Source organism: Mya arenaria, chromosome 6, assembly GCF_026914265.1.
Source record: "Mya arenaria isolate MELC-2E11 chromosome 6, ASM2691426v1".
NCBI lineage: Eukaryota > Metazoa > Mollusca > Bivalvia > Myida > Myidae > Mya > Mya arenaria.
In genome coordinates, this window is record NC_069127.1 from 65886227 (window position 1) to 65900667 (window position 14441).

Below are 14441 nucleotides of genomic sequence, written 5' to 3' on the forward strand. Positions count from 1 at the left end.
AATATCATAAGGTCAAGAACTTAACTAATTTAGTCAACATCACACATCAGTTTTCTGTCTGAAATCAATTAAAGGGAATGTACACCAGATTGGCACCAATAAAAGTTTCTTTCTGTAACGAATCTCACGACAATTATTTAATAAAATGTTTTACTGTTTGATATCGTAATTTAAAAAAAAAAATCGAATCAGAGACCGGGGTCGCCAAAATTGCAGGCCAATGTTGTATCCACTGTGCTATGACTGGATGGAATATTTCAGCTATATACATGTACCTAACTTGGTAACATCACGTAATAACATCGACTAGCCAATCACGCATAAGGAATGAATTCTACTAAGTAGACATACCTAGTAATCTTTTTTATTGGAAAAATACCAAAAAACTGCGAAAAATAAATTAATTGTAAACTATGTGATACTTCAGTTAGTAAGTTTCAATGCATTGTACACATCGATACCAAGTTTATGTCAGTTTTCTACAATTTTCTTTCTTTTTTCGCTATTTCATCATACGGAGTACAGCCCCTTTAAACTTTGACTTAACATACCAATCAAACAGTATTTTTTAAAAAGGAGCACACATCTACCATTATTGTATGGGCAGAAGATATCATGAAGGATAATTTCTCACATATTAGGTGATACAAAAAAATCTGTTTATTTCCAGGCCTGTATGCGTTGACCCATGACAACATGACGGAGCACCCTGCTACCATCAACGTTCTAGAGAGGATGAATATCTACCAGGAAGTGATTCTCTCCATCTTGTACAGGATACTTCCTGTGAAGGTAGATAACTTCAGTTTAAGGTACTAGCCATGTAAGAGGGCTTTTAAAAACCAACAATTTGCTGGTCTGGAAATTTGTTCATTTCTCTATAATTTTAACACCGAGTCAGTGAAACATGTAAAATTGTAATTAATACACAAACCTAGTTTGTCATTCACACATCTCCCAAATACCCCTGTTAAAGTGACAAGATAACCCTCAGACTTACTCGACCAGCTGCCATGTAATACACACTCACAAAAGCTTAAACAATCAACATAGTTAATTTAATCATGGTATACACTATGTGACATCTATTCAAAGTTTTTGTTTATCTTGAATTTAAGAAGTTTCTGTGTAATTTCCAACTTCAGGGGCTACAAAGAGCGACAAGTAAATATTTTCTCTATATTTGAATAATAATCACCTTATCAGAGATTAAGAAATAAAAACAATAGTTTCTTGTAAAATAAACATTAATTAACAGACAAATAAAGTTCATATAAAAATAAAATGTAAAGAATTGTTAAAAAAAACTCATTTTGATTCATTCAAAAACAGAAGTTTCTTGTAAAATAAACATTAATTAACAAACAAATAAAGTTCAAATAAAAATAAAATGTAAAGAATTGTTAAAAAAAAACACATCTTGATTGATTTTGTGACTTGCATTATATGCATCATCTTGGATGTTAGCTGTCTGTTTAAAGTACTCTACCCATTATAAATGTTGGAGAAAGAATGATTTTTTACAAGGAAGTAATTCTCCATATGTTATTTTATGGTATCCCATCCATTGTATTGTAGGGATTTGTTCACTTTAAGATAGCACTTTTGTCCATTATCAAAATGCTTGAGAGGATGGAGCAGGGCTTCTAAAAACCGGCAATTAGCAGGTCTGGACCGATTTTGATCAAGCCAGACCGATTTCATTTTCAAAAAGTGTAAAAAAAAATCAGTTCAAAATTTTCTCATTTTTAGCTCCACAGGCCGAAGGCCATGGAGCTTATGTCGTCACAGATTGTCCGTCGTGAGTGCGTGCGTGCGTGCGTGCGTGCGTGCGTAAACTTTTACTTTAAACGACATCTCCTCTGAAACTGATAAGCGGATTTTGACAAAACTTCACAGGAATGTTCCTTTGGTGGTCCTTTACCAAAATTGCTGAAATGGTTCCGGTCCATTGCACAATATGGCCGCCAGAGCTAAAAATAGCAAAATCTTTAAACGACATCTCCTCTGAAACGGTTCGGCAGATTTTGATGAAACTTGACAGTAATGTTCCTTGGGTGGTCCTTTATTAAAATTGCTCAAATGGTTCTGGTCCATTGCACAATATGGCCGCCACAGCTAAAAATAGCAAAATCTTTAAACGACATCTCCTCTGAAACGGATAGGCAGATTTTGATGAAACTTGACAGAATTGTTCCTTGGGTGGTCCTTAACCAAAATTGCTCAAATGGTTCCGGTCCGCTGCACAACATGGCTGCCAGGGCAAAAAAATAGAAAAACCTTTAAAGAACATCTTCTCAGAAACCGATGATCAGATTTTGATGAAACTTAAAAGAAATGTTCCTTGGATGGTCCTTTATCAAATTTGCTTCAATGGTTTCGGTCCACTGCACAAGATGGCCCCCAGAGGTAAAAATAGAAAAACCTTTAAACGACTTCTCCTCAGAAACCGATGATCGTATTGCAATGAAACTTGACAGTAATGTTCCTTGGGTGGTCCTTTATTAAAATTGCTCAAATGGTTCTGGTTCATTGCACAATATGGCCGCCACAGCTAAAAATAGCAAAATCTTTAAACGACATCTCCTCTGAAACGGATAGGCAGATTTTGATGAAACTTGACAGAATTGTTCCTTGGGTGGTCCTTAACCAAAATTGCTCAAATGGTTCCGGTCCGCTGCACAACATGGCTGCCAGGGCAAAAAATAGAAAAACCTTTAAAGAACATCTTCTCAGAAACCGATGATCAGATTTTGATGAAACTTGACAGAAATGTTCCTTGGGTGGTCATTAACCAAAATTTGTTAAATGGTTCCAGTCCACTGCACACCATGGCTGCCAGAGCTAAAAAATAAAAAAAACTTTATACGACTTGTCGTCGAAACCGATGACCTTTTTTCGATAAAACTTGACAGAAATGTTTGTTTGGTGCTCCTTTACTCAAATTGCCCAAATCATTTCGGTCCACTGCACAACATGGCAGCCAGAGCTATTAAAGTAAAAAAATTTTTTAAATAACTTCTCCTCAAAAATTGATGATTGTATTTCTATGAAACTTGACGAAAATGTTCGTTAGGTGGTCTTTGCTTGAACCTTTTGGCCAGTGGAGCACAGGCACTGATGTGCCTCTTGTTTTTTATAATTTTATTCCAAAACGACTAATTCAGTAAAAGTTGTAGAAATTTTAATTCACAAACATTCATGGGTCATTCACACATTCAAAACTACCCCCAAAAGGTCATAAAAGTGTCTTAGTTACCATGAGACCAATGCGACCAGCTGCTTTTTCCGCTACGCTGATCACTCTATAGCCTATCTGTTAATTAGCAGACGCTTGCAATCGGTCCAATCACGTGTATTGGAAGGTCGCAGAAGACACGATTAAACAAACTATTTGTTGAGTATGTGCTTGCAGCTATCCTGATTAAGTGTTAAAATCGGTCCATATTTTCACATGGCAATATGCTATATGTCGTCGTCGATCAATACATGATATATCCGTTTGTTGATTACCAAACTGTGAAATTTTAATTGTAATAAAGAATCATTGCTGGTTAAAAACGGTTTTAAAGATAAATGCATTTGTCATTGTTAATCGGTGAAAGCATTAAAAATTCGAATTAATTAACCTTACAAATATAGGATATCAACAGCGACATGCTTGCTTAACTACATAGTCTGAAAGCTGAGTGTGCACCTTACATCATTTTAATTCGCAGTAATAAAAAAAACTTGTCGATATCACACTTATAGCTTGAAGCCCCGATTATAAATCTAGATATATTTTATTAATCAAGGTTATCAGTTGAATGTTGACCCACTGTAGAAGCATTAAGCAAATAAATCATAATACTGTTTCACTTTTTGTCGTCTGACCGCTTCCGGATGGCCACAGTTAATTACGATCGCAGTCGTTCTTGTTAGAAACGCCGCAGAACTCAATGAGAATCTCATTTGAATTAAGCTGGTATCAGTGACTATCTGAATCGACTAAGCTGTTACGAATTGCCACATCGCGAAAAAATATTGACAGAAAAGACGTCGCGAAAATGTGTGACATTTCTATATAATCAGACTTTTGAACAGGTCTTTCTTTTTTATTGGGCGGGGGGGGGGGGGGGGGGGGTTGTTGTTGCTGGGTCCAGACCGATTGAAGTTCCAAATGTTTAGAAGCCCTGGGATGGAGATTTACCAGGAAGTCATTCTTTCCATCTTTTAAGAGTAACTTTCTGTAAAGGTACAGATATGTTCAAGTTAGGGTTTCCATTGTCTGTTCGGATATCTTCAGTTAAGGTATACCACCCACCATCAATGTTGCTGATAACATGTATATTAACAAGGAAGTAAATGAGTCTGCTCATCTTGGACACCATTCATTCTGTAATAGGTTATAATGGATATGTTTCAGTTTAAGGTATTACATTCATTGTTAGGGTTCAGTTTCATTTTGGGACATTAATACAATAAAATCAAGTGTTTCCACAAGACGTTCTACAAATGAATATACAGCAAAGTCATGCAGATATGGCAATAAAATAATTTCACTTTTGCACTAAGACCTTTATACAAACAGGCCCCTGCGGCACACTTGCAGTCGAAACTGGCTTGGCTAGAATTCCTCATTTGCTTGAACTGGATATAAAGGACTTATTTCTTTATACTGGAGGTAAGCATTCCCGCTTGGCTCAATTTTTCTGAGGCTGGAGGTATTTTTACCGGTCCCTGGGAGTTCAAGCCAACGGTGTTCAACTGTATATGCCATCCTAAAAATCATTTTCAATATGCTGCCCTTGTCTATGAGAGCTGAAAAATGAGCCCAACAACATTCCAGAACATGGGGCTTAAAATAAACCTGACATGAACCACCTATGAAAAAGGCGCTGACCCTATTGTTTTTTTTTGTCTGTTATTTAAAACCAAAAAAAAAACAGCCTACCCACCCTACCTAATTTTGAAAAGGATGTAACCCTAACCAAACCATTTTTTAGGCCTGGCTATGTCATGTCATTATTATTGTCTAATGATGATTTTAATTTTCAAACTGTTCGGAGATTAATATTTTTGTCAGTGTTCTATTGAATGAATGACATTCAAACTAATGCCCTTTCATCATTTCAAACAAACCCACATTGTCCAATACCGATGCAGAGTGGAAATCTTTTTTTCTTGTCAATTTTCTTGGAAGTGTAAAATTCTTCCAAGGATTACCATGATTTATACCTCCTAAAGGAATGTCTTTCCACAGCTGACAAAATCAATACAGAACTTCTATTTTAGGACTTCTATCAACCACACAGAATACTCCCATTTGTTAAAAACTGATTGAAAACATTTGCGCCCAATTAAAGAGGTTTTGCACTTTCATGAACAGACAGTCAGTTGGTAGATATGCCCTGTCCTGGTGCTTCAGGTTGGACGTATGATTTATTGTTACGAAGCTTTTATCAACAGCGTTCATTTTGTCATGACATTTGTCTAAAATCAGAAGATTTAATGCACTGACTAGAAAGAATGCCACTTTAGTGAAAGCATTCTTGCACTTGTAAAAACTACAAATAATGTCTTTTAAATTGGCAAGCAAGCTTGAATGTGAAATTTAGAAAAAAAAGAATCTAAATTATCACAACTTTATTTTGTTGTCAATTGATCTCATCTAAACAACTTCTTGCAAACCATTTAAAATACCCCTACATCACAAATTGAAATGGTGGGAAAGTATGAAGGTCTCGATTGTAACATTGTTTGATAGGATTTGTTCATGGGTGCTCGAGAGGTGATAGCATGTTTAAAGCAACAGACCAAAGGTTGGCACACGTTTGTCAGACTCGTGGTTTTTATACACCCGACATAACTTGCAAACTACTGGATGAAATTTAAATAAACTTCATACAATGGTAAATCACAATGAGAGGAAGTGCAGTGAACAAGAACCATAACTCTATTTCAGTTCATTACAGAGTTATTGCCCTTTGTCACTTTTTACTTCATCCTAAAGTGAGATGGTGGCTATATTGGAATCACACGTGTTCTCACTTCTGTACATCCCGATTTTGTCCGTACGTCTCATTTATGTCCGGTCCATATCGTTTTCATTCATAGTTGGAGATATAGAAGTAGATCTTTGTCTTCAAGTAGGCCATCTTCATTTTCTTGGTTTGGTTGGAAAATCAATATAAAGCAAATTATTTCTTTTTCCTTCATTTCAGAACATCCTAGAGCCAGTGTATTTCTACATCAACACAGTGTTTGCCCTCCATGGGATGCTAGTGTGCGCATTGTTTGTCATATCATGGATGTTGAGTGGCTCATGGCTGTCCGGTGCTCTTACTGGCTGTTTCTATATTTTCAATAGGTAACATTAATTTTTTGATTTTCCTGATGTTTTTTTTTTATCCTACTTATGTTAAGCCCCACATCAAAAAAACTCACATTTTTTATCAGTTCATTTTAGAGGCAATTTTTTTATGCAACAACCTGATTCAAGAAAGCTCTATCCAGAGGCACCACAAATTTTGCCATGGGAAAGTATGAAGGGCACTATGTATTGTTACATTGTTGAATAGGATTTGTTCTTATGATGCTCAGGAGGTGTTAACATAAGCAACTTACCAAAGGTTGGCACATGCTTGTCACACTCTTGGTGTTTTTTTTATACTGAAGGCATAATCTTAAAAAGAAATTGGGATAATGGAGACAAAATTTTGTTGAAAAATTATAAAAAGTAAATATTGGCATTTTTCTTACATTATTTTTGAAATTGTTTGGAATCGATTTATTTTCTTAACAATTTGCCAGTTCTTCGTAACCAATGTTGTTTTCAGCATCCTAATTAACCTTAAAAGTAAAAATATTTCATGATCATGTGCTCTGATATTGGCATTAAACAATTAAACAGCTGAAACAGTTGTCTCAAATCTTGTTAGAAATACTGCAGATTACGAGTGTATCCATTCAAACTTTCCAGTGCAGTAATACTTTGAAAGTAAACAACGGTGACTATACCAATATTGTTAACTTTAACAAAATTCTGAACAAACGACTCAATGTTTTAAATTTTAACGTTATATTTGACAGGTTGGACACAACACGAGTGGAGTATGTTATCCCCCTGCGGGAGAGCTTCTCCCTCCCATTCCTATGGCTACAGATAGCGGGAATCTCCCTCTACTTCAAGCACAACAGTCATGGCGGCAGAGAGGTGGGTGGGGCATGTTTGTTGATGTATTGTGAACATATGAAATTGTTTTCATTTATATAAGCTTGTTTGCTTAATTTTCAAAGAAAATCACCAAGGTATTGTCATACCCTTGATGTCCGTAGGCAATGTTGTATAAAAAAAATTGACCTTGTCCTTAACTCAAAAAAATTGTTTAAAGATATTCTCAAAAAAGCTGATATACCTTTTTCTAAAGACAGATGTAAACATTTTATGGTACTGCCCATTTTTCTTGCTCAGTTGTTGAGGTTTATCATTTGTTAATGTGACACTCATGGTCACAATCAATACATACACATGTATAAAAAAACCATAAATTTTGAGTAATAAATGTATCCTTTACCTACCTACTGAATAATGTATTTATGGAAAATATTAATATTGGTAACAAGATTGTAACCGTGTATTTAAAAGCTGAAATGGCACAAAAATTAAAATGACTGGTGGGTCCTAAAAGATTGACAGTGATCTATCGTGTCATTAGGTAGAAATATGGTGATTTCTTCACCTTTCTTTCAAATTAAACACGTTATCCTTCATAAGAACCATTCTTTTCGATATTATTCATCCTTTTCGGTAAATTAAAACAATTTTATGAATTGTAGTACTGCTTATTTAGGAGTAAGATTGCATGTTTAAACTGCAAAAATGAACAAACATTGGCCTACACTTGCCGCACCCTTGAATCATTGGTTATACTTATGGGCCAGAATCCTAGATATAGAGGCCACAAAAATAACTCGCTTGTTGATTGACCATAAAGTTCTGTGATTTATTCTTTAATCTGTATATGGAAAAAATAAGTTGCTGACAAGTCTTCATGTCATTTATTGAGTTATTTAATTAAAGCATTGTGGTAGCCCTCTCCAATTATTGCCATTTTTACATGGACTTAATACGGAACAGTGGTTGATTATGGAGACAGGCAATTTTTCTTTACAAAATATGGGCACAAGTTACAATTATATTATTGATTTTAAGAAAAACTTGGTGAGCTTCTGTTGTACTTGATAATAGTAGAGGATGGTTTTCATTTTTTTATGAGAATGGCCACACTGCATACATGTAGTTTATAAAATAATTCTTGTAAAAAAGGTATTATTTTTAGAATTTCATTTGCTGTTTAAAGGGACTGTACACCAGATTGGCAACAGAAAAAGTTTTTTTCTGTGACAATTCTCAGGAAAATTATTTAATAAAATGTTTTACTCTTTGATATCATAATTGTAAAAAACCCATACCAAAATGTAAAAAAAAATTGAGTCGGAGACCGGGTTCAAACCGGAGTCGCCAAAATTGCAGTCCAGTGCTGTATCCACTGTGCTACGACGGCTTACCATATTTCCTCGACTATAAGACGGGGAAATTTGGTCCCGATTTTAAACCTTAAAGTAGGGGGCCCGTCTTATAAGCGAGACTATAAAAAATTGAGAAAGAATAGAGTCAGAATCAGGAATATTCAACATAAGGTATTCGACCGATTGATTTATTGTCTGTTGATGACACCCCAATAAAAGTGACACGATCACACCCATCAGATTAAGACGACCATCTGGTTTGTTTCGCTACAATGAACACTCGATATAACGCTTGTCATCGGTCCTAACACGTTGTTTATCACAGGAGACATATTTTGCTACCTTTAAAATTAAAACAATTTGAACAAAAAATATTTAAAAAATTGAATTGTTATTTTTTCTATGTCGTAAATTAAACTTACTTTTTCTTTACTATTAGGCCTGCGTATATCATGCACATGCATGTAACTGGCAGATTTCAATACACATTTCATTAATCGTTACATTTATTTATCCGCAATCATCAATGGTGATCTATTTCTCAATATTTAAGTCCCATCAACTAAAATCCAAACAAACACCTGCGAAAATTTAACTTATTAACACATGTAATTGAATGTGTCGTGTTTGTCGGCTGCAGATCAGACAGTACAATTTGTGACGTCACAGCACGAGATGTGTAAAGATCGAAGGTGCCCTGCAATGGTTTGTATTTAAATAGGTCAATCAAATACCGTATGAACCCATTTAACTCCCAAGATTGTGTCTAGGCTGGTTAAAACATACTATACGATCGGAAAATAAAAATCAATAATCCTAAGCAAATGAACAAATTTAGTTGATATTTGACTGTTTTGCTTGAACATTATCACAGACTTGGAGAATATCAAGTGCTGGATTTGCTTTAAAAATCGACCCCATCTTATAAACGAGTCGAGACAAAAACACCAGATTTCATGAGCAAAGTTAGGGGGTCGTCTTATAAGCAGATCTCCTTATAGTCTGGGAAATACGGTACTCTAATCAGTTGGAATTTAAGCTATATACCTAACATGGTCATATCACGTGATAACATCAACTAGCCAATCACACGTAAGGAATGAATTCTACTAGGTAGACATACCTAGAAAGATTTTTTAATGGGAAAATACGAAAAAACTTCAAAAAACAAATTAATTGTAAACTATATGGTACTTCAGTTAGTAAGTTCCAATGCATTGTACACATCAATACCAAGTTTATGTCAGTTTTCGACAATTTTCTCTTTTTTTTTCCGCTGTTTTATCATACAGAGTACAGTCCCTTTAACTCTTTTTGAGATATTAGTTTATCTCAGACTAGTTTATCTCAGACTAGTCTATCTCAGACTTTAAACACATCACTTAAGTAAAGAATAATTGTAGAGTTAGATTGTTACAATTCAACATGTTAGTTATGAAACTGTCTCTTTTATATTATAGAAATACTGTTTATGAGCAAAAGATTGGGACACTTTTCTCTAAAGAACATTTTCCCTGCCTGCTTTTGATAACTGAACATAGACCTTTTCTGTTATAAGGGCAGACAGTATATAATTATTGTCTTCTACAAGTCTTGTACAAGTTCTTTGCTGTCAATTACACTACAATGCAAATATTCGTAGACGTAGCCAACAATTGAAGCCCGCAATAGCCTGTCGCACACAGATTATAGTTGCATTATATATGAGATTGGAACAAAAGAAAATGTCAAGATTTTCTCTCGGGATTGCTCCGATTTAAAATGATGAATTTCTTCCTGTCTACTCCCAGTTTTGTATTACAGATATGGTAATATTTTCTGGTCAACAAGATGGCTCCTGTGAGTGATAAATATGAAAGAAAATCATAAATAATGGGTTTAGGAAATACTGATTTATTTGTTATTTTATTCTGTATAAGACTGAATTTTAAGTACTGGGTAACAAAATCATTTTAGACTTTTTTGAGCATGGATAACTTTGTTACTTTTAAGTAAAGATACATCTAGTGTAAAGCTGCACTCTCACAAATTGACACTTTTGACCTTTAAAAAAAAAGAAATTGTCTCAGATTCAGCTCATTTTGTCATCAATGTATTCAATTTAGTTGTATAAGATTTCTTACAATAGAACTGATCTGAATTGTATGGTAAACTGCTGAAAATTTCATTTTTCTTTGAGCGTAGTAACACTTTTAGCCATAAAACATCAAAACATAAGTATGAAAACTGGATCTGCTCTTTTGTCAGCAGTCTTATATCACTGGTTTCCAGACATTTATGCAAAAATTGGCTCATTACAAGACAAAAGATAAAAAGGTTGTCAAGACAATCAATATTTGAGAGTGCAGCTTAAATTTGTAAGAAAAAAATGAGCAAATAGCTCTGCCAACATTTATGCGTCATAGATACCTAAGAAACAAACAACGCCTGCCTTAAAATGACATCAATTTTTAACTTTTCCTTGATTCTAAAAATGCATTGCAATTGTATTGTAAAGATGTAATATGACTGTGATGAAAATTGTATATAAATCCCAATACAAAAAGGAAGTTGAAAGGAAGATATAATCAAATGAGGCATAAATGTATCAAATTTTAAAAAAGCATTCACATCTGGCCTCCTAGTCAATAACCATCTTAGATTATATAAACTTACTTTTAAACGAGTGTTTTGATTGGACAGTGACAGGATAAAATAAAATAGGCAATAGACTGAATGGAATCACTAAGTCATATCTAAGGGTAGCGCGGGCAGACCTTTATGAACCCAACAACAACTAAGCTCCTGCAGGGGGGTGATTTTCAACAGTGATCTTAATTACTTGGATCTAAGAATGATGTAGCTAAATAGATTGGGTGATATTATTTACGGGCGTGTATATATATACAGTACTGTTAAGACCAAACTTGACAGTAAGTGCACATCGTGTTCACTGTCAGTTCACTTCGTAGTGCACTTCGTAGTGCACTAGGGTAAGACAAGGGTAAGACAAGGGAAAGACTAAATGGAGACAAGGGGCTGACCAGTTAAGGCTTCTTAAGTCTATAATAAATGCTATCTTTACAGTAAAACTTAGAATGATGTGTTTAGTTTCAACAGATATTTTAATGGTAACTATTATAGAGAATAATTATAATCAATTTCGACCTTTCATTTTAATAATATAGAATTATATGATTGATGTTGTTTTATAAAATAAAGTTAATTTGTCAAACATTTAGACATTTAAATGTTTTGTTTTCTTTATAAATATGCATTGCATTATTTTCATATTAATTGATAGCTTTAATTATATAACTTTGGTTCTAAGTAAGAGGGTTTCATCTTCAAATACTTTTATGACATAACGTTCAAAGGAATTCATGAGCCTTTATTTTAAGTTTCACAAGGTGATAATTACACGTTGTTCGTTATTTGTAATAGTTAATCATCAAAGTTCACGCCTTATATATTGTTCCAATCTCAAACTGTGAAATTGTTGTGCTATTGTTGATTCATTCAAAGGATATATTAACAAAGATTTTCTTCCAACTCTTCTGAAACTTTCAATTTTATGTTTACTCTTGTTTAACAAATGTGTTCGGAATTAAGGTGACAGCCTGACAGCAATCATCATCAAATAAGTACACCATTAAATATTATAGTATATTTTCTACATTGTACCCAGATTGATTAATTGCATTTCTAATTTGATACACATAATAGATAAACGTATATTTTAGGCGTTTTGTATAATTGGTTATGCTGCTCCATTATTAAATGAAATACAATCCATTGAAGGCTAATTTAAGCCCTCTTTAAGTGCCCCCCCCCCCAATGTACACAATTCTGTGTATTGATCTTTATCTTTATTGCCTCCTGCTAACTATCAAATCTTATATCTGTCAGTGTTAGACTTATTGTTTTATTTTGATTACTTTTTAAATAATATTAAAAGCACTATTTCGATGCTTTAGAATAAGAGTAGTATTATTTATAATATCCCATTAAAATGATTTATATTTTACAACTTTAATGGAATGAAACCATTTTTACTTTATTTGTTTATTATTTACTCCCAATCAGTCAAATTAATTCATTTGCTATGCATATATGTTTATGCAAGAAGTGGTTGTGTATTAATGAGCTAATGCTTTTTTCTACTCTAAATGTTGTCAACTCTAAATGGCCCGGAGCCAATAAACAAATACACAGGAAATTGGCCCCTGCAATGACACTAGTGCAATAAACAAGGGATACACAGAAGACAATTAACATGACAACCATTCCTAAAACTAGGCCTTTGAAGGAAACTCAATATATTTTTTACGAATTTTGATTTAGAGAAGAGATGCAAACAAATATGTTTTAATAAAAGATGGAAAATAGTTATTTTTTTATTATATTTTGTGTTGCAACTGCATAATAAAATAAAAATACTATTTCTTAAAGTGACACTCTTATTCAAAATCAATACATACACATGAATAATAAACATAAATGTTGACTGATAAACCATTAACTATTTACTAAATAAGGCATTTATGGAAAATATTAACTACTGATAACAAGATTATAACCGTGAATTTAACAGCAGAAAGCGCAAAAAATTAAATGATTGGTGAATGCTAAAAGATTTACTGTACACAACTGTAGTCTGCAATAGTCCCATAAGGTAGAGATAGCGTGTTTTATGCTCATTTCATTCAAATTAAATTCAGTATCCTTCATAAGAACCATTGTTTTTGACATTTATTCATCCTTTTTGGAATATTAAAACAATATTATTAATTTTGGTAAATCTTATTCTGCATCTTAAATGACACTTTTCATCATTTGTTAATCAAATTATTAAGAGTGGAGATATGTAATATTTACCATGCATATCATGTATTTTAACATCAAATAGCAAGTTTAATATGAACTAATATTCATTGTAATGCCTGGTTAATGGTTGATTGCATAGGATAATTTCATCTTTTGCCATTTTGAATGTTATCACAGCAGGGTTCCTGATACTTCCTGTGTATTGTTTATTGGCTTTGACCTATTGGGGCTAACAATGTTACAATAGGTAATCTCATTACAAAAGTATGAATAAGCATTTTAGCATTTTGCTGATATTCGATTAATTTTAATGCCTGGTTAGTTGGCCATTTGGTAGGACAATCCCCTTTGTGCTATCTTTATAAAAAAAAGATAAATAGATACATTCAGTATCAAATGCTAAAACTAGGCTTTAAAGATGTTTATTTATGGAAAGTTAATGAAATAAATCGTGAATAAAGTTACGTAACATCTGTACAGGATAGTTACAGGCAATTGCAATATCATTTATATTAGTATTTATAAGTATTTTGATGAAGTTATAATGAAATGCATATGAAAAAGCTGTTTCTGAAAAAATTGCTTAAGCTACTATTTTTAAATTATTCTAATTAAGGCAAGATCTTTTTTCAACTGCATGCATTTTTTTCTTCTGTTAAATTACATTTACTTTTTTATCATAAATGATACAGTGATTTTGTATTTACAGTTTGAATACATAATAGTGCTGTTCACTTTTATAGTAGGATTCAGAATTACCATAATTGTTTGGATGTTACAATAGTATTACAATTATATTTATAACACTCTTATTTAAAATATTGGCTTACAAATAAACTTAATGTATTTATTTTAAGAAATGTATTTTTTTTATCAACAATAAAATAAAATTGACAAATATAGAAACCCCTTGTCTAATAAGCCTAGTACAATGGCTTTACATCATAAAGTCATCAGTATATACTAAAAGATTTTGTCACAAGTTTTGAAATGAACTGGTAGAGGAAAAGATCTTATCAGTGATATATAATCAATATAGTAAGGCCAATCTCAGTGGACCAGAAAAGTCAATACTGGCTTATCAAATAAACTACAGACTACATTAGTTTATCAATAGTGCA

The 14441-nt window shown here is 33.2% G+C and overlaps 1 protein-coding gene across 5 annotated transcripts in view; it reads left to right on the plus strand.

Annotated features, from left to right (window-relative positions):
- Positions 1-14441, plus strand: part of LOC128238563 (probable C-mannosyltransferase DPY19L3) — an 87827-nt gene that overhangs the window by 44063 nt on the left and 29323 nt on the right. For 4 of the 5 annotated variants that reach the window (XM_052954608.1, XM_052954609.1, XM_052954610.1 and 1 more), the window contains exons 4-6: positions 671-792; positions 6207-6352; positions 7075-7198. In XM_052954608.1, coding sequence (XP_052810568.1) covers positions 671-792; positions 6207-6352; positions 7075-7198 — 392 coding nt within the window. Of the gene's footprint in view, positions 1-668; positions 793-6206; positions 6353-7074; positions 7199-14441 lie in introns of all 5 variants that reach the window. The other variant, XM_052954612.1, reaches the window with a different exon arrangement.